The sequence below is a fragment of the Fonsecaea multimorphosa genome (genome assembly GCF_000836435.1).
Source record: "Fonsecaea multimorphosa CBS 102226 unplaced genomic scaffold supercont1.1, whole genome shotgun sequence".
Lineage (NCBI taxonomy): Eukaryota > Fungi > Ascomycota > Eurotiomycetes > Chaetothyriales > Herpotrichiellaceae > Fonsecaea > Fonsecaea multimorphosa.
Window position 1 is genome coordinate 934,101 of NW_015971635.1, and position 19,028 is coordinate 953,128.

The 19,028-nt window shown below is 53.1% G+C and overlaps 7 protein-coding genes across 7 annotated transcripts; 3 read left to right on the plus strand and 4 right to left on the minus strand.

The window, feature by feature from the left end:
- Positions 1-741: 741 nt before the first annotated feature.
- On the plus strand, positions 742-2,503 carry Z520_00356 (uncharacterized protein; the record flags this gene model as incomplete). The annotated part of the gene is made up of 6 exons (XM_016770877.1): positions 742-962; positions 1,037-1,458; positions 1,619-1,808; positions 1,900-2,020; positions 2,081-2,242; positions 2,411-2,503. The coding sequence occupies 6 exons, from the start codon at positions 742-744 to the stop codon at positions 2,501-2,503; spliced, it is 1,209 nt and encodes a 402-aa protein (XP_016637787.1).
- Positions 2,504-2,682: 179 nt separating this feature from the next.
- On the minus strand, positions 2,683-5,388 carry Z520_00357 (uncharacterized protein; the record flags this gene model as incomplete). The annotated part of the gene is made up of 1 exon (XM_016770878.1): positions 2,683-5,388. One exon carries the CDS (start codon positions 5,386-5,388, stop codon positions 2,683-2,685), a length of 2,706 nt encoding a protein of 901 aa, XP_016637788.1.
- A 1,250-nt stretch (positions 5,389-6,638) lies between these two features.
- Positions 6,639-8,740, minus strand: Z520_00358 (uncharacterized protein; the record flags this gene model as incomplete). Its single annotated transcript, XM_016770879.1, has 4 exons — positions 6,639-6,737; positions 6,845-7,453; positions 7,512-7,869; positions 8,004-8,740. The coding sequence occupies 4 exons, from the start codon at positions 8,738-8,740 to the stop codon at positions 6,639-6,641; spliced, it is 1,803 nt and encodes a 600-aa protein (XP_016637789.1).
- Positions 8,741-9,561: 821 nt separating this feature from the next.
- Positions 9,562-11,258, minus strand: Z520_00359 (uncharacterized protein; the record flags this gene model as incomplete). The annotated part of the gene is made up of 3 exons (XM_016770880.1): positions 9,562-10,396; positions 10,448-10,934; positions 11,036-11,258. The coding sequence occupies 3 exons, from the start codon at positions 11,256-11,258 to the stop codon at positions 9,562-9,564; spliced, it is 1,545 nt and encodes a 514-aa protein (XP_016637790.1).
- Positions 11,259-11,899: 641 nt separating this feature from the next.
- On the plus strand, positions 11,900-13,743 carry Z520_00360 (uncharacterized protein; the record flags this gene model as incomplete). Its single annotated transcript, XM_016770881.1, has 2 exons — positions 11,900-11,958; positions 12,012-13,743. 2 exons carry the CDS (start codon positions 11,900-11,902, stop codon positions 13,741-13,743), a joined length of 1,791 nt encoding a protein of 596 aa, XP_016637791.1.
- A 543-nt stretch (positions 13,744-14,286) lies between these two features.
- Positions 14,287-15,717, plus strand: Z520_00361 (uncharacterized protein; the record flags this gene model as incomplete). The annotated part of the gene is made up of 1 exon (XM_016770882.1): positions 14,287-15,717. The coding sequence occupies one exon, from the start codon at positions 14,287-14,289 to the stop codon at positions 15,715-15,717; it is 1,431 nt and encodes a 476-aa protein (XP_016637792.1).
- A 1,099-nt stretch (positions 15,718-16,816) lies between these two features.
- On the minus strand, positions 16,817-18,450 carry Z520_00362 (uncharacterized protein; the record flags this gene model as incomplete). Its single annotated transcript, XM_016770883.1, has 3 exons — positions 16,817-17,097; positions 17,148-17,283; positions 17,335-18,450. The coding sequence occupies 3 exons, from the start codon at positions 18,448-18,450 to the stop codon at positions 16,817-16,819; spliced, it is 1,533 nt and encodes a 510-aa protein (XP_016637793.1).
- Positions 18,451-19,028: the final 578 nt, after the last annotated feature.

Sequence of the window (19,028 nt, forward strand, 5' to 3'; positions counted from 1 at the left end):
CCAGTCTTGCTCAACGATCATTCATTACCACATTGCTAGGGCTGGGTATGTCATCTTACAACCTCTATAGATTCCAGGGAAACCCTAATTGTACGAACAACGGGGGTCAGCCCAGTCACGCACAACCCCAGCGAATTGCGCTGAACAATCATGTCAATCTCGCGTACTCCCTAAGGGACCTGTGATGTTGCCTCTCCCGGGCTCGAGCGGACCGACGCCCACATTTCGGTACTTGTTCTAAACGTTGATTTGGATTCTGCGGAGAAGATCTCGGGCATCGTCAGCCCCACATCTTGGCCACAATTGTCCAGCAGTGCGTGTTTCTGGATGGAAAATGGCCTTTGTATTGTCATCGCCCCTCACCGGAATACGCGCTGGTCAAGAACAGGCCGTCAGCCAGGTGCATGGGCGTATCGCACGGGCCATATCATTTCCCGTCAGGGACGTATGAGACCCGATGCAGGTGGTTGGCCCAGAGCTGCCTGACATCAGCTACAGCAGTCGCAGGGATTGATGTATATCCTTCCTTGGCCGAGGTAATATCCCACCTTCCCTCAATGGACAAAACGGAAAAGTCAACTGGTACATATAAAAGGCTCGACTCCGCGGGTCGTCTCACCCATATTATATATAACTACTAAGTAGTTCCCCCCGGTCTCTCTTATCCTCCCTCCACCCCCGTCCGCTACATCTCTCCTGCCTTGATCTTAGTATTCAAACCAACTATCCCATTTTGTAAAGATGGCAGGCTATGACACAGTGCCCGAAAATGCCGGGGTGAAGGTGGATAGATTCACGCTGTCCATTCCCGAGCAGGAACTATCAGATTTTAAAGACCTCCTGCGACTCTCCAAGCTAGCCCCACGCACCTACGAGAACATGCACACCGATGACGGCAAGTTCGGTGTTAGTTATGACTGGATGAAGAAGGCGAAAGACTACTGGCTGAACGAATATGACTGGTATGTCTCCTGGACCCTTGTTGGGATGAGCTTGTCGCAACAACAACAAGGCACTGAAAGGCCTGAAACCTTAGGCGCGAGATCGAAAAGCACAACAACTCGTTCCCGAATTTCATCGCGCACATCAAGGACGACGACGGCGAGGATTTCCGCATCCACTTCGTGGCGCTCTTTTCCAAGAAGCAGAACGCCGTCCCGCTGCTCTACATGCACGGTTGGCCGGGCAGCCATCTCGAACACCTCGACATCATGGACCTGTATCGCAAGAAATACGCACCGGAGGAGCTGCCGTACCATGTCATTGCGCCGTCGCTGCCCGGGTGGACACTCAGTTCCGGTCCCCCGCTGACCAGGGACTTCGACACCGAGGACATTGCGCGCATCATGAACAAGTTGATGGTCGGCCTCGGGTTCGGGAGTGGCTATATCTGTCAGGGCGGTGACATCGGTTCGTTCACGGCAAAGGTCATGGCGGGGACTTATGATGAATGCAAAGGTGGGCGGCCCAACCCCTAGTCCGATCAAACCTTTACCAAATGTTGTCCTCTAATGCGTTGCTAACCGGATCGATCGTCTTTCGCAGGTGTCCATTGTAAGTATCTATCTTTCCATATATTAACCCCCGACATCTCCCCCAACTGAATGAACCCGTCCAGACAATTTTGCCGTGTCCAGCGCGCCACCCAAGAATGTGGATGAAAGTCAAATCACCGACTCCGAGAGAAAAGGCATGGAGCGGATGCAGTCATTCTACATGACCGGAAACGCCTATGCGCGCGAACACGGCACCAGACCGGCCACGATCGGGTTTGTGCTCGCTTCTAGCCCACTTGCTCAGCTAGCATGGTAAGGAATCCCGAACACGGCCCTGGAGGCCTAAGAAGCATTGATATCCTGCGCAAACGGTGGCTAAACAAACGCAACCGCAACATGACAGGATTGGCGAGAAATTCATCGAATGGACCGACGACACGCCGCCTCTGAAGAACATCCTCGATTCCATTACCCTGTACTGGTTCACCGAGTCTTTCCCACGTTGCATCTACTGCTACCGCGAGGTATGAGATCATGTTTGGCTGTCGTGCTTGCAAATGATAGTGTCCTGACCTCTCCACCAGTTTTCCATCCCAGGTAGCCGCGGTCTGCCTCACGGAAACCCAAAGTACGACAACGACAAGCCGACCGCATACTCGTGGTTCCCCAAGGAGCTCGCACCGGTGCCGAAAGCGTGGGTGCTCGCGCAGGGCCACAACCTGAAGCTCTTCAAACAACATGAATCGGTGAGTTTTCCAAAGATTGCGTTTTTCTCTCCTGTTCCCCCAAAGGTCCCCAGTTGCCCCACATATATATACACGAGAGTTGTAGTTCAATCCGTATCCGTCCGGGGTTTGCGTGGCATATGAGTGTAAATCACAAGACTAACGACCGCTCGTCACCACTTGTTACAGGGCGGCCACTTCGCGGCAATGGAAAAGCCAAAGGAAATGCTGGAGGACATGGAGGAATTTATCCAGAAGATCGGTTGGCCTGTGAAGAAGTGAGGACACCCGCTGAAGACGGTTTGCGGCGGCTGAGACTATTAATGCCCTCGAGAGTTGACAAGTTCTTTTTCCAGTTCGCGCTCGGGCACGAAAGGAAACGATTACCGTCTATAATGCAACGGACGGTTCATTTCGATACCAATTTGGATATCAGGAATACCTTGTGAGACCGCAGGCCGTCATGGAGACGCCGTGAGGTCAATGTGAATCCTTCGTCTTGTGTTGCTTTCCGGACTGGGGGAGCTTGATTGCTTTCTCTTGCTGGGAACTGATCGTTTTGGATCAGAAGGTGGCCCCAGGTCTCTATACCAGGTCTGTTTCCATGACATGACTTCGCTCTCGCCGTCTTCCTCTCCTACGTCCCACGTATCGTCATCCAGCAGCGGCGCAAAGTCGCGCGGTGATACAGGTTCGAGCGACGGTGAGTATTCAGTTTTGAAATCTCGTAAAACATGCGCATGTTCTCCTGCAGCATTGCAAACATACAACGTGTTGGCTTCTTCTCGTTGGCGTAAGATGGCCTTCAATCTCTGGCGGTCCGGCTCCGTGAGATCCAAGATGTCGAGCATGTCTGTCAGCGCTACGACGCCAAAGGCGTCATCTTTTCCCAGGAGATGCCTCCACTTGACTGGCATCATTTTAGTCCGGTGAGAAGCAGCTGCGTTATGTTCTATCATAATGCCCATGACCTCAACATTTGTTGATGAAACTGGTCCTTTTCCAACATCCTGCCTCTGCAATGGTAGAGTTGACAGGTATTTGCACCAGACAGGCTCAGGGATGTCAGGATCCGCACCAGCCTGCAGAACAGCCTTCACCATTTGTGGGTACGGCTCTTCGGAAGATAGAGGATGTAAAGCGTTTCGCAGAAGGTCTTGACCTCGGATCCCTCCCGTCATGCTTGGTCGCAAATGCGCTTTCACAAACTTTGTTATGTTGTACTCGATTCCGACCTTGATGGACAGGTCCTCACCAGATTTAATTTGTTTCAACAACTTCATGAGTCTCGGCGTCCCATTGACACCCCAGAAAGGCGCCTGTGAGTGCCGCAAAAGCTCCAATGCCGGGTACAGCCGATTCATTATGACATTTACCGTAGGTTCATCCATATCCTCCGAGCATGCGACTGCCCTCAAGAGACAGTCGGTATCTTCACCGACGAGCCATACTAGAAAGTCGTCCCTTTCGTAGCTGCTCTGTGCGAGGCACCTGGCACTGATGGCACAGACTTTCGTTAGAATTGCGCTGCAGAGGAACCGTCGTGCTTGAAAAGGCCCATTGGTGCACTGTCGCAAGATACTTTGGGCATCCGTTGTAAGAAGGAAGTCCATCAGAGACCTGTGCAGAAAATTCACCTGGGTGCTGAGAAGGTGTCCAAGTCTTTCCGAAGAGGGTGGAACTGTTGTGAACTTCTCCACTACTGATGTGTGCGCCCACTCCAATAGACCCATGCAGCGGCTGTTCAGTCGCCTCTTCCCCAGATCGATGCGGTACTCCAATGCGTCCATATCGACACAGTCTAGCTCGTTGAAGTCGTAGCTCGGCCTCGTCGCAAAATCTGCATCGTCCGCTTCCAAGAAAGTGAACTCCAATAGTCCACGCGGCCACTCTACGTCGGTATTTTGCAGACTGAACACAGCTGTTTGGAGGAATGCAGAGCCTTCGCTGCGATATGCAGGGTCGATAGAATGGATGATGCGTTTGAAGAACCCATCAAGGTCAGCGGGCATCGAGTCCACCTTCCTCTTCAGAGTACGAATGGTCTCTCCGTCTTGAAATCCGCGTAAGAGCTCTTGAACAACAAGGCGGACCCAGAGGAAGACCCCGCTCGCCTTCTCGACGATAGCTTCAATCAGTTTCTCCCCCTCACCGCTGTTATGGAGGTAGGAGGTCTGGACGCGCATACTGTGCGAGAGTGAATGTCTCACGTATTTCTCAATGTCAAATTTCGTGAACAGTTGAAGTTGGAGCTGAGGAAGCTTATGGAAGTAGTCGGAAAAGATGTTCCATGGCCTACTGGACAGACACATCTTGAGGAAGTCGAACCGAGTCAAATTTCGAAGAAAACCCAGCATATCATGGCGATCATCGTTGGTCCCCTCGAGCTCGTCCAACCCGTCAACTAGCACAAAGATCTTTCGTGTAGCCGAGATCCTGTGCAAACAAGCTTCGATTGCCATCTTCAGCTCTGGTATTGACCAACGCGATTCAGATTCCATGGTGCATGCAGTCAACCACCTCTCCTCATTGACAACAGCTTCGATCAGCCACGGGTGGCTCGAAAGCAGCTGATATAGCAGTGCCTGCAGCAGACCTTGGAAGGACTTTTGTAATCCTCGCCCAGGATTCCAGAGGAAGAATCGGCACACGAAAAGACCATAGCCTGATAACCAATTGGGACAGCAGGCAGGTTTGAGATTCCGGTCCAGATACAGCATGAGGGTGCTCTTGCCTGATCCTGGCTTACCCGAGATCCAAAAGATGCCGTGATCTGGAGCAGGAGAATCCAGCCAAGCGTGGAAATCGCCGAGGTCATTGTCTGTCATTCCGCGAGGCGTCAGGATCCAGTGGTAAGTGTCTTCATGCGCTTCACGGATTTGGATCTGTCTAGTGTCCATGTCGCGGAAAGACAGGCTCATGCATATGCGTTTCTGCGCAACTTCGGTCCGATGGCGGTTACTTGTTGTCCTGATGGCTTCGTGCTCCAGCATGATGGTTTCAAGGCCTAGCGACAGCCGTGAGAGTGCATCGGCATGTGAGGCCTGAAAGTTCTTGAACAAGGTCTCGCACGTGGAGTCCTGGAGCTGTATACGGTCCAGCCGCTGTATGACTGCTGCGATGTCGCCTTGCAGCTTGTTCGAAGTGTCGTCGATGGCGACTAGCATGTTCTGTTCGGAGCGATTTGCTGCTGTCAAAAGAGCTGTCTGAGATGCGCCCGAGGCTTGCTGGGAGCTTTTTTGTCCTCAGTTACAGGTCGAGAAGATACATAAGGAAGGTTACTTACTGCATGTAGAACAAAAATGCTACAATGAGATTTGATCTTGCGTGGGCAACACTCGTTTGCATGGCCTGGATTTCTTCTTGGTGCCACTTCAGCCGAATGGCAGAGCGGAAGGATTCTGCCCATGATGGATTCCCTTGGGAGGTGGCAGTCTTTGGCCGCAACTTGTGCGAGAAGTCTATGAATTTTTGGGATAGCCGGAGGCTCTCAGCATTGCATTCGGCCAGCCTAGTATAGAGTGGGCACGCCTGAGGAGGTGTTGAACAGACTGATCTGTCGAGGTCCTTATTCAGTTCGTTCAGCTGCTGAGAAATGGCGTCTAGGTCATAAATATCAGAAGTGCTTGCGCGACTTGGGCGATGCAGGCTTCCAGCCCTAGCCACCACTTTGGCTCCATACTCGACGACTTGCAGGATGTTTCATGCCAGACTGAATGCGGCGATTGCTTCCAGCACCATGTCTCACCGAGGACACAGAATGTGAAACCGTAAAGAGGTCGGATGGAGTGTCTGAGGTTCGAAAGTGGGTAGAATTTGGAAGACGAGGGGTGGGCGGCATTTTGCGTCGTGCGAAAGCGCTGGGAGGTCAGGAGACATCAACTTAGCTTGCTGTCTGTTGCTTGGGCTAGGGTTCGCTGTGAGCCTTCTGGGGGGCGATGCTTGTAACGAGACTGTAAGGTATTGGGAATCTACATGTAGGTGTGAAGGAGGAGTCAACGACAGCTTGGGTATCTATCCGTGTAACGAGGGGGAAGGCGCCAAGGCTAACGAGCACTGGCCGCACTAGCCCAACAGCGCGGGCGAGGAAGGCGGCCCGGGACGCGTTGCTAGGGGAGCATGGATTTTGGCCTTCCGGGCACTTGAACCACTAAAACCTGGGAGTCTGGGGGGCAACTGGGGGCATCACAGGGCTGTGCTAAGGGGGCCCACACCCGCTCTGCCCTGCTCAAGAACGCCCTCGCGCTCTACTCGTACTGCATGTCCGCCAAGCCAAGCCCAATGTTGCACAGCCCCCATCGACAACTCACGCACTACCTCCTCGTAGATACCAATGGACTTTGGTTATTTCATCAGGTCAAAATTCGTCGCTGAATAGTGGTAGTAAATGCATGCACTTGTTTCTTCAGAACCCATCTTAGTCCCTACCCTTCTGCTCGGTGCCCTCACTCAACTTATGAGCTGCCTCCAGCTCTTCCTCGGAGGGCATATTGACGATCATCAGGTAAAGGACATCCTATCGTTCCATCAAAGAGGGTTGATTGTTAGCTTGAAGATCGTGAAAAGTCCTTGCAGGTGGCATGGTTCATGGGCTCCAACGATAATAGACCGGATGGGACTCACCTTGCTGAGAATCCTCTTGATGACGTTTTGCCCACTTCCCAGACCTGTGCCCAGGATCGCGCCGACGAGGGCTTCGAGACCGACAGGTCCTGCTCCTCCCCCGAAGCCTCCCATGCCCATACCCTGGTTGTTATATCCCATACCGTAACCCATCGCAGGCATATTGGACTGGTTCTCGTAGTAGCTGCCCGTAGGTGGTTGACCAGCCTGCTGCTGCTGCTGCTGTTGATAAGTACCCTGATACTGCTGCTGCTGCTGCATCATGTAGTATTGGTCCTGCCCATAGCCACCATATCCCATCCTCCCATACCCTCCTCCCATCATGGCCATTCGCCCGCCACCAAACCCGCCACCACCACCCATCATGCCCATCCTGCCGCCTCCGAGACCTCCCATGCCCATACCTCCTCTCCCACCCAATCCACCACCCAATCCACCGAATCCGCCGCCACCGAATTGTCGCAGATCAGGCGGATTGACCCTGCCTCCAGTGAGTAGGGAGATGAGATTGCCGTTGCTGGCTGGGTGGTTGGGGTCGGCGTATCGGGAGGTGAATTTGGGGGTTGGGCCGGAGAGTTTGGCCAGGGCGCTGTCTGGATTCTTCCCAGCCTATACAACATACATCAATAAGAATCAGTATAGAAAGGCGGTCAGCGAGGGTACTTACGTGCTTCGCCTGCGCCCTCCGATCAAAATACACCTCCGCAAAGCCCTTGTAGTGCTTAACTTTGTCCCTCTTGCGCTCCGCCTCGTCGCCCGTCTGCACGGCAAGCTCATCAAGCTTGGGGAACACAAGGGCCGCGCACTCAGTGAACTCGATGCCCCCGGGACCCGACGACGCCTTCATGGCGCGCTTGATCTTGGCGGTGGCGCCTTGCGGCGTCGACATGCGCGCCGCCACAGTTGAGGTGATGTCGACCGAGGTGTGCAGCTCCGGAGTGTCCGGTTGCCAAGTCAGTACGAGGCAGTAGAGGCCTCGGGGCTGGAAGAATTCGTCGTTGATGCGGTCTAGGAAGGTGTTTTGTCTTTGCGAGGCGGCCAAACGGTCAGTAACGTTGTCACAAACGTCCTTCCCTCCCATCTCGGTGGATCCCGCACGCCATAGGAGATAGAAAATTGGAGGGAGGGAAAACCATGAATCTATAAGAGAAGGACTCACCGTTTCCGACTCTGAATGTCCTTTGCGATCTTGACGCTGACCATGATGGCCAATTGAACCGCCTGTGAAATCCCCGGTGGCAGGGCCATGGTGGCAAAGCCCGCCAAGTTGATGGCGTCGAGCCACGGCGAGGCCAGACTAGCGCTGTTGAAGGTCTCGATGAAGTCGAGGAACGTCTCTTGGTCGATGCCCTTGATGGCCAGATCGGGGGCGTAGGCGCGGATGAAGCCTCGTGCACGAGCTTCTGGGCGGCGTTGGGGGAGGATCACGGGGAGTGGGAGTTTTGTGGGAAGAGCTGCAGCCTGGTTGTCGGGCTTGATGTCCTCGCCATTGGGTCCGTGTTCGGTGGATGCGGTTTGTGGTGCCGCTGGCGGAGGATGCCTGCGCATGAACGCATCGGTGATCTTGGTAGGGTTGATCTGGTCTCTCTTGGACGTGTGCTCTTCCGCTTGTGAGCCGTGCGACCCGTGCGAGGCGGTGGAGGTATTAGAATGAACACTCATTAGCTCGTCTTGAGCCTCGTCCAGGTCCCAATGCTCTTCGTCTCCTTCTTCGAGACTGTCGTGTCGTGCATGGCCTTCTCGGGCAGCAGCCTCCGGGTGAATCTCTTGCACCTTGACCTCCGTCGAATGGGCTTTAGCCTCCTTTCTCTCCTTGTGATGGTGCACGCCTTCCGAGATGAGACCAATGCCAGACGCGACGCCCTTGATGGCACCTCGTAGGATCAGGTCAGCCATGGTTTGGTGGAAGGGGTCGTCAACAATGCTATCCAAGGGGCTGGTGAGAGGGGAGAAGTGTAAGGTTGGTTCTTAGGACTCAAGAGAACCCAAGGACACTGGTCTGGTCAGGGACGAGAGGAGGGGAAGAAGAGAAGGAAAGCATTCACTGGGCGGTCTGGCCATATAACAACTTTCGTGATATGCATTCATGGGAGCTTCGAGGGCTGCACATAACCGGGCACGAGTAGTAAAACACCGCCTTCAACCATCGAGGATCTGCAAGCAGAATCATGCAGCTGCATACAAGTACAGGAGGTTGGAATGAGGTTAATTGGCCGAGTCGAGGCTATTGGCAAAAGAGACAGCGCAGCAAAGCCTGGTTATCCTTGCACCGCATGCCGTGTCAGTGTCGTTCCATCCTTCCTGATACGAGTTCCAATCTAACACTCCGGAAGACGGCAAGGCGGCATCGAGACATCATCCGCAGTTCGTTGACTGGAGCAAGCGACCTGCTTCTGAGCGTACGAAGAGCGGCCATGTTGTATTCGCTGTTGATCTGAACAGGAGCCGAGAGACATGACACGTAACTTGCCATGCACAAGCATTTCGACTTGCAGATCGACTAAGAGAAGCGAACGAATGCCCGATGACATGCCGTTAGTTAAGCTTCTCCACCTGGGGTGCCTGACGTTGGGGCTGTGGTCGATCACCGGGAACGAGAACGAACGAACGAGAACGACAAACCGCGCGGTCGGTGAATGGCATCATGCAACACAGCACAACTCCTCCTGAGAGCATCCATGTCAAGTTTGGGTGCATCAAGGATCTCGCGCTCCCACCTACTGGAACACCAAGTGCTCATGTGGATCCAGTAAAGCTTTGACGTCTTTCCAGATTTCTGCGCAAGGTGCTTCGCATTCACTGTCCAGCCATAGGAATCTGGCAAGCATGTCTTTCACAATCAACCCCCAGTATTTCCTGATGTCACCCTCTTTGCCTGTTCTCTCGGAGCTCAAATGTCGGACCAAGAAGTCGACAAACCAGTCGTAAAGATCTGTGCTCCTTACAGACCAAGCAGTCATTACGGCGACCCAAAGGAAGAAAGCATCATAAGTTAAATCCGGTTGGAGACGCAAGTCGGTGGTTGCGGATTGCAGACATCGTTTGATGCGCCGGGCGTAGGGTATGGTCACGTATACATTATCGTGCAAGTTTGGCAGAAGTACCGTAAGTTGGAAGATGAAGGCGCACAGCCGACAGAGCTCATAAATTGCAAGTGCGAGATGCCTCTCCAGGATTGCTGGGTCATCGATGAATGCCAAACTTGGTGAAAAGAGTTCCTCCGATAGGTCAGGCAAGGTCAACAGCTCGTGCTGATTCAGGTTTCGGGCGAAGATGATCATCTTGATTGGAGGAGCTTCACCATCACCCCGCTGATAGCTGTCGAAGGCAACAATCAGATCACGCATGACATGGAGGACGTTCAGCAATTCGTCGGCTGCAGGCAAATTCAAGTCTGTCAAGAAGTTGAACCCAGTGACGAGAGTGGGGAATCTTTGAGATGCCGGACTTGTGGGTTGGCTAGTGGCCCAGGAACTGATGACTGGCAAAGATGGCATAAACAGCGGGAATGAAGGTTTGGTTTGAAACATGATCGATGAATGGATATCGAAGCTGCATTCGCCGTCAGCATGTGGTTTGCTTGCCCTCCAGATGTAGACCTACGAAGCGAGAGCAAAGGCAAGCCCAGGAAACCGGATTGTATGCAGTCCGCCTTTCATTTTGACGATCTCGATCACGGCCTTCATGTGCCGCCACTCGTATTCCTGGCTGGAGTAGAACTGGCCGTCTTGCTGAGCTGACATTGTTCTTTTCTCCTGCTTTTCTGCAGCCGTTACTTTTTCTCCGTGGCCGACAATGGCCAATATCGTCATAGCAAAGATAACTTCGTCGGTCAATGCTGTTGCTTGGGAATGGAGGGCTGTTCTGAGCGACTTGATCGCTTCCACTTTGCTTGTCAAGCGCAAAACCGCGCTCTTAGAATTGTCGACGGTCGGAGATTGGTGGAAAGCTTTATGGGCGGCACCGGCATAGACAAGGGTATGAAAGCACAAAGGAGAGCGGATGGCAGTGTCCATGACCAACTTCTTGGCCATGAGCAGCGATCCTGGCTTGTCGTCTGCGGCAAAGAGGGACCACTGGTATGATATGGCTAAGAATGGCAATTAGATCCCAGTTGATCACAGTGCGAAACAATATCTTGTTGGGTGCAAGCTGCGATAATGAGAAGGCTGAGAAAAGAAATGGACTGACCATGATCAAGCATTTCATGAACCATCAGAGGCTGGTCTGGGGCACAATAGGCATTGAATGGGTCGATCCTGCCTGCCCCGAGAACGGTTTTGGGCTCGGAAACCGGTTGTCTCGACCTGATTTGCTCATCACTGCTTGATTCAACGCATTCTTGTGAACACGGCTTTGCCCCAGGCTTCTTCTTGTTGCCCCCAAAGGATGGTTGACCACGAAGGGCAGACATTCTGAGGGCTTTTGCCTTGTGATGATAGACCCTGGCGGCATGCTGTTGTGGGGACTCTTCTGCTGCCTCGTCGACATCGTGAGCATCTGTCGATGGGTTATATGGTAGGAAAAGCAGGCGCATATTGTCAAGCTGCTTTAGATACCACCCGGGTGACGCACGGTAAGCTGGTAAGGCATATCACTTTTCAAGGGGAGCGAAGCTGTCGGCAACCAAAGGTCAAAGCTGCACTGTTCACCCTATCGTCGAAAGTACAGTTCAACCGAGCCTAGACCAGGCCGGACCAGATGAGGTGGGGTAGATCGTTGACGTTGGTAAAAAGACTTTTCCAACGCAAATGTTTGCGGGCACTCGGAATCTCGTCAGGCTAGTCGAAGATCAAATAGACCTTGGCCTAGGCGTCTAAACATCTCAGTAGAATGGCCCCTCACGCCAAATACCGGGTTACATGAACGGACAGCATCCTCAACGTGGCTGGCTGAGAGAACTGATCAAGCAGCCACATTCGGACTAGTCAGGGAATATTTGCGCTATTCCCAAAACGATGTAGTCTTGGCATGTGTCTTGGCATATCTGTCTCCTTTGACTGCCCGACGACTTTTTCTGGGAATCAGATCCATTGAAAGGCCAACCAGAGGAAGATGGACCCGAACCTGGAGACCTTCCAGAGACGAAAAGCTCCCATCGAATCGTCCAACGGGTAAGAAAGTAATAGCTCTGGTTCGATGCAGCACTGACACCCCGAAGAGCTAGAGGTCACCAAATTCCTCGCCCAGCTCCCACCAAGTTCTTTCTCCCTCTGAACATCGCCTTTTATGTCTGCTTCGCTTCACACCTCTTAGCAGCGCTGTATGCCCCAATACAGGACTGCGATGAGACCTTCAACTATTGGGAACCACTGCATTACCTGAATCATGGTTACGGCCTCCAGACATGGGAGTATTCTCCAGAATTCAGCATCCGGAGTTGGACATATATTGGCCTACACGCTCTCGCCGCAAAGGTCGCCGGCTTATTTGGCGGGTCCAAGACGTTCGAATTCTATGCCCTCCGCGTCATGCTAGCATTTATGTGCGCGGCAACCGAAGTCCGTCTTTACTCGGCCATAAGTCGATCCATCAATCCAAGGGTCGGCGTGATATACCTCATGATTGTTGCCTTTACCCCCGGGTTTTTCTACGCCTCGTCTGCATTTCTGCCATCTAGCTTTGCCATGTACACATCCGCCTTAGGCCTGACCTCTTTTATGGATTGGCATGGAGGATCTAAAACTGCCGCGGGCATCATGTGGTTTGGAATCGGTGCTCTGCTCGGATGGCCTTTCTCGGGAGCCCTAATTGTTCCATTCATCGTTGAAGAATGGCTCATGGCGGTGGTAGGACAAACAGATCTTTTCGAGACCTTCAGACGGTACCTGGATGGCGGAGTACGGTGCTTGGTAGTTCTGGCCCTTCAGATCAGCGTCGACGGCTTCTTCTACCACAAGATCGCGGTGGTGCCTTGGCGTATCGTTGCCTACAATGTCTTCGGCGGCAAGGATCGTGGTCCCGACATATTTGGGACGGAACCATGGGACTACTACCTAAGGAATCTGCTGCTCAACTTCAATTTGTGGTTTCTCCTTGCGGGGATTTCAGGACCACTCGTCCTGTTCCAGTCCATCATCCTGCACCAGTATCCCACCAAACAGACACTTCTCAGGACGCTTACCTTCCTCTCTCCATTCTATCTGTGGCTGGTCATTTTCACCATTCAACCCCACAAGGAGGAAAGATTCATGTTCCCTGCTTACCCTTTCCTCGCATTGAATGCCGCAATAGCCTTCCACTCCCTGTTGGCATGGGTCGGGGCGACGGATTCGGTCATCTTTGGGAAAATCCCGACAAAGCTGAAACTGGCCGCCATACTACCGATTGTGCTCCTAGCCATCAACACTGGACTGCTGCGTATCGTGGGTACACTGACCGCGTATAGGGCTCCATTGCAAATATACGACAGTCTCAAAGCGTCAAATCTGACGCAGGCAGACAATACAGTCTGCTTCGGCAAGGATTGGTATCGCTTCCCATCTTCGCACTTTCTCCCCAACGGTATCCATGCGAAATTCATCAAAAGCGAATTCGACGGTCTCTTGCCTGGAGAGTTTCACGAGGGCAAGTCTGGGTTCGGTTTCTTTCCAGGAACCTGGTTGATACCGGCTGGGATGAACGACCGAAACGAAGAAGATCCTGCAAAGTATATCGATGCTCAACACTGCACGTTCTTGGTCGACTCATATATGCCGGGCATGGAGGCTACCGAGCACGAACCACTCTATATTCTGGACGCGGATAATTGGGAAAAGATTGCCTGCGCACCATTTTTGGATGCTTCGCGAACTGGGACTCTTGCGAGGACGATCTGGATCCCCGAACTACCGTTCATTCCTCCCAAATATCGACGACGCTGGGGTGAACACTGCCTGCTGCGCCGGAGAGAGGTTTGAACATAAGGGACTCTGCCGACAAGCAGGGCATTCTCGAAATAACCCAAACATAACGTGGGTGGTTCGGATATTTACCTGCGGCAATCCATTTCAGAGCAGCCCCACGGCCATGTCCGCTGCGCTGGCTGGAAATCATGAGATCGCGGTGGCTTGCCGCATTCCACACACTGTCCCTGGGGTACAAAAGACGCCATTCCCAAAGAGGTATCTTTGTCCAGTGCCTTCGAGGCGAGGTGATTGGACAAGACCAACCACAGGCCTTTGACATCAGAGGTCAATGATAAGAATCTCCGTGGCCATGCGATAACAGCACCGCACGTTTGGAGGTCCGGCGCCACCAGCGCTGGGGGAACAGGGGAAGCTTCTGGCCTCGGCGGATCAGCACGTCGAATGCAGACATTGATTCCATTTCTCAAAAGTTCATATACCTGCCCTGGCTCCTTTGATTTCAAGTTTTAATGTTTTGAAAGTTTTGCCCTAGTCTGCATCATTCGCTTTCCAATACAAGGCCGTTGTCTCTCCCGCGTGTCCACAACCACCACCATGGACTCGGAATCCCTCAGGCAAAAGATCTCCGACCTGGTTGCTCGGTCACAACCGTACATTGAGCAAGCGAATACCCATATACGACCGTACGTTGAGCAAGCCAACGAGCAGTTCCAAAAATCCAAACACCATTGCTCCGCAATTCTCCAATCAGCCCAATTAGACCTGCAAGCACTGTCACAAAAGCCACATTTCAAAGAGGTTGTCTATGGATTGACTCTCTTCGTGTTCCTCGCCTTTGCAATCAGCCGGTACATCTCTTCGCGCCGGCACTCTCGCTACCCTTCCCGCGCATCGACGCCGCCGACACCACAGCTGGAAAAGGCAACCTACAGCAGCAAAGGCTCAAATAATGCAGGCACAGCGGCCCGGAAACCAGGCACATGGATTCCATCGGACTTCCAACGGCCCAAACCCCCGGCGTACGAGGACTGGTCGATCGAGAAGACGAAACCACTCCCCTACCGACCCTTCCGGTACGGGCCCAAGTACTTTGTGACCATGGGACTGCGGAATGTGAAATGGGACGACTGGATCGAACTGGACAACCACTTTCCACGATATCACGCGGACAAGACGCGGCGGATCCAGGAACGCGGGCACAAATGCTGCAAGACCGCCCCGGAAGCGCTCCCGGCCGCCCTGGAACTGCTCGAAGAATTCCGCGCTTATCTACCGGAGCGGTACCCGACGCTGTACCAGCGCACGGAGAAAGGTGTCAAGAACCTCTGGTCGGGCGAGGAGCTGGACACGACGTCCCGCCCGCTACCGGAGGATCCAATGCAGACCGCCGCACGAATGGTACAGGACGACCTGGCGATCATGATCGAAGGCGCCGACGGACAATACTACCTCCTCGCGGGCGCCATCCTCCTCCCCGGGTTCTGGCGCCTGGAAGACAAATACGGGATGCCGCTCTCGGAGATCCACACGTCGGGCGACGTCCCGCAGTTCAAGGAAAAACTCGAAAAGGGGATGATGAATTTCTTCCGCCGGCTCAAGCCCGAGGAGCTCGTCGCGCGAAACAACTATTTCTTACAAGTCGACGACGACCTTGCCTGGTCCTATTCGATCGGGTCCGAGGACTCGCCCGACATAAGCTGGAACACGGCTGAGAAAGACCGCGCCATCCAACACCACTTCTTCCGCTCTGAGCGCCAGACCTTGCGCCGTCTGCCCAAGAGCGGCGGCGTGGTGTTTACCATCCGCACGTACTTCCACCCCATCACAGAAATCGCCGACGAGGACTATGTGCCCGGTCGTCTCGCCAGCGCCGTCCGCAGTTGGGGCGACGACGTCTCCCGATACAAGGGCAAGGGAAAGTACGAGGCTGTCTTGCTCGAGTACCTCGACCGGAAACACCAGGAGCAGCTGGACCGCGGCCTCAAGGTGGACGAGGAAGATGAGAGGAGGAGTTATCCTTGGTGATGACACCGACCAATTTTTTTACATAGTGCGCAATTTCCTAGCCGAGAGTATATATATATATACTATGTATATTATATATGCCCCGAACTGTGCTTTATCCCGTGGCGTTTGCATCCACTTTAATTGCGCATGTGACCGAGTATGGAGGAGGCCCGGCCGAGCACGGGAGCACGCACTGGGCGAGCCACAGGGAGCGCTACCCATGCCCCAAGCCCATTCGCAGAAGCCAGTTCGGGCGCTCAGGGGTCCCCTTTAGGCGTCGGCTGAGCACGCCCTGACCAAACACACTTGGAGACCTAACCTGGCCCCTTCGATCGGCTACAACTTGCCTCTCGACTAGGCATTTGTTTCACACGGGGCATCAGTGAATCTGGCACGTCCCCGGCCCTTACGACTGCTGCCTCAATTCCCTTGTAACCTTGGCCCTGGCGGTGCGAACAGGGGGTGCGGCGCTTCAATCAAATCGTATGTCGAAATTTTCTTGAATTTATTCATCGCCACTTCGCCAGTCCGTTGGCAGGACTTCAGGGGCATCATCACTACCTAGGTAGGTACTGGGCAAGCAAAGGTCTCTAACACACTACAGGTGGCTTCTTTGCTCAGCCCGAGGCAAAGGCTCCCGGCATCTTTTGAGCCACCCGGAAAATCATTTATCCTCAAGATCTATCACGTGCGGGAGGGTGGCACAGTCGTCCTCTACGACTTGGGGGAGGGAGTTCGATACAGACTATACGCAACGAGATTGAGATCAAATGGACACCCAAAAAAGATCATTTTGTCTCTGAGTCCAGTATATTTCAACATGTCCGGTCAAGGATCCTTCTATGATCTCGTGTCTCCGCCTTGTAAAGCTGACGAAGAATATGACAAAGAGATGTGTCGTCGTTTATTTGAGAATGAATATCCTAAATTCGACCATGATTGTGCTACTCGTGTCCAGCAGTGCTGTCAGCGAGTGTATGCTTGTATTGAGCACATATTGATCGACTTGAGAACGCTAAAGACAAGTGGCAGGCAAGATACAATCGTAACCTCTTCACTATCTTCTCAACCACGATGCATCACCTTAGTAGGAGTCCTTAAGCCATCGAAGTTAAAACTAGGCTGACGTCTTCTCAATCTGTGTGAGCTCGACACCTTCAGGCTTGTTCGTCCTTTCCGCAACCTGTCGCACGATTTCCGCGGACTCCTCCTTGGCACGAAGAGCAGCTTCTGTGAAAGTGATCTTCTTTCCGGAGTCGTAATAAATCTCAAACATTCGATCGATTTCCTCCAAGCTGAGCTTCGCAGTCTCCACATAGAAGTACCAGATGAATGGCACGAAAGAGATGTTGAGGACGGCGAAGATGATGAAGAAGCGCCAGCCAATGTTGGCAAGACCTGCTCTGCATTTTAGCTTGGATCCCATTTCCAGAGACTGGGTACTTTACTGTCTGGCGTTATCAAGACTATGATGTAGACGAAAAGCCAATTCGTCACCATGGCAATAGCGGTGCCCGTATTCCTCATCACCTGAGAATTGATTTCACTTGGGTACATGTATGGAATGGACACGAACATCAGGCCCTGGGAGTGTCAGCCGAAATTCAGCAAATATGCATCACGGACTTGACTTACGTAGGGGACGTAGTACATAAATAAGAACAGGACAGCAACCGCATTCCAGCCTTTCGTATTCTGGCTGAGACCAGCCGCGACGAAAATGTAACAGAGGCCCATTCCAGTCGCCCCGATCAACATAAGCTTGACCCTGCCAAATCTGTCGATAAGAAGAGCACCAAGGGCACCCCAAAGGACCAAAGTCATCGAAGCAACCGCGGCGAGGACCAAAGCCATTCTGTCGCTGAAGCCAAATGCCCGCATCAGAACGACTGGAAGGTAGGACGCGGACACGTTGATGCCGCCCATCTGCTGCATGACAAAGCATCCACCCCCGAGGCATATCCGGTAAAAGTTTTGCTGTTTTCCATTGGTGAAAACCTCTTTCCAGTGAGTCCCTGAGAGCTCTCGTTCGCGCTGAAGCTGTTCCAAGATAAGGGCCATAGCCTCGGAAACCTCCAACGACCCCGGCGGCGCAGCAGCGAGACGGGCAATGACAGCCCGGGCTTCGTCATTGCGGTCCTTGAGACAAAGCCATCTAGGCGACTCCGGCATCAAGAATGTCAACACAATAGCAGTGAGGGCGAAGAAGTTCTGGAATGCAATGGGAAACCGCCAGCTGACACTGGTCGCGTCGGCGAAGGACAAACCGTAGTTCATCCAGCTGACAACAACCACGCCCGAAAGGACCAAGGTGAGCTGAAGGACGATCATTTTCCCTCGGTGTTTGGCCTTGCTAGTTTCGCTTTGCCACATGGGGATAGCCGTGGTGTTCATCCCAGTGCCCATGCCTGCAATGACACGGCCAGGGAATAGTTGACCCAAGGAGTACGAGGACGCCTGGATGGTGCCTCCGATGACGACCAGGGTGCATGCGAGCATGATGGCTCTTCTTCGACCAAATGTGTCGCCCACAAAGATGGAGACAAATGCTCCCACAATGCAGCCGAGATAGTAGGTAGACACAATTTGGCCCTGGATTGTGGGATTCGGATTGTTGAAGGTCTCGACGAACCGCGGATTGGAGAGAAGTCCGCCCATGAGACCTTGATCGTAGCCGAAAAGGAGGAAGGCGAAACCACAGGCCAGTGAGATACCGGCACTCAGCCCACGACCTTGGAGGTTCTCGAGCATGTTTGGCTGAGGTTGAAGATCGCACTTGGGTACTCTGATTGAGAGAAGATGTTAATCGGGTGGACGCACGGGAGAGTCTGGGCAAAGCAAGACTCTTTGTACTCGTACTCCTTGCGCCTTCAGTTGCCTGAAGCCCTTTGCCGCAGGGCACCCCCAGGACGCATACCCCAGGTCGCATACCCCAGTTATCCCCAGATCCCAAATATTTAGTGGCCACATGCACGTTCGGATTGATGGTCGGGTGTTGTGAAAACTCTATTTTGTGGATCAATGGGAGACCAGACAGGCTGTATCCGGGGATATGTGCATGTCACATTTTCGGCCGGATATATGAGGTTTGAAAGCTTACCACAGACGACCCTGGATCAAGGCCAAAATTGTCATCCCCAATTTTACTGGCGTGCCGATATCATCACTGGAGGTCTAATCGGTTGGGGATTCAAAGTTCCCCAACATACTGTCTATGAGGTTCTGCCAGTCGACAGGGAAGGCGATACTTGGAGAGGATACTATTGCTGGAGAGGGTACTATTGCTGGAGAGGGTACTGTTGCTGGAGAGGGTACTATTGCTGGAGAGG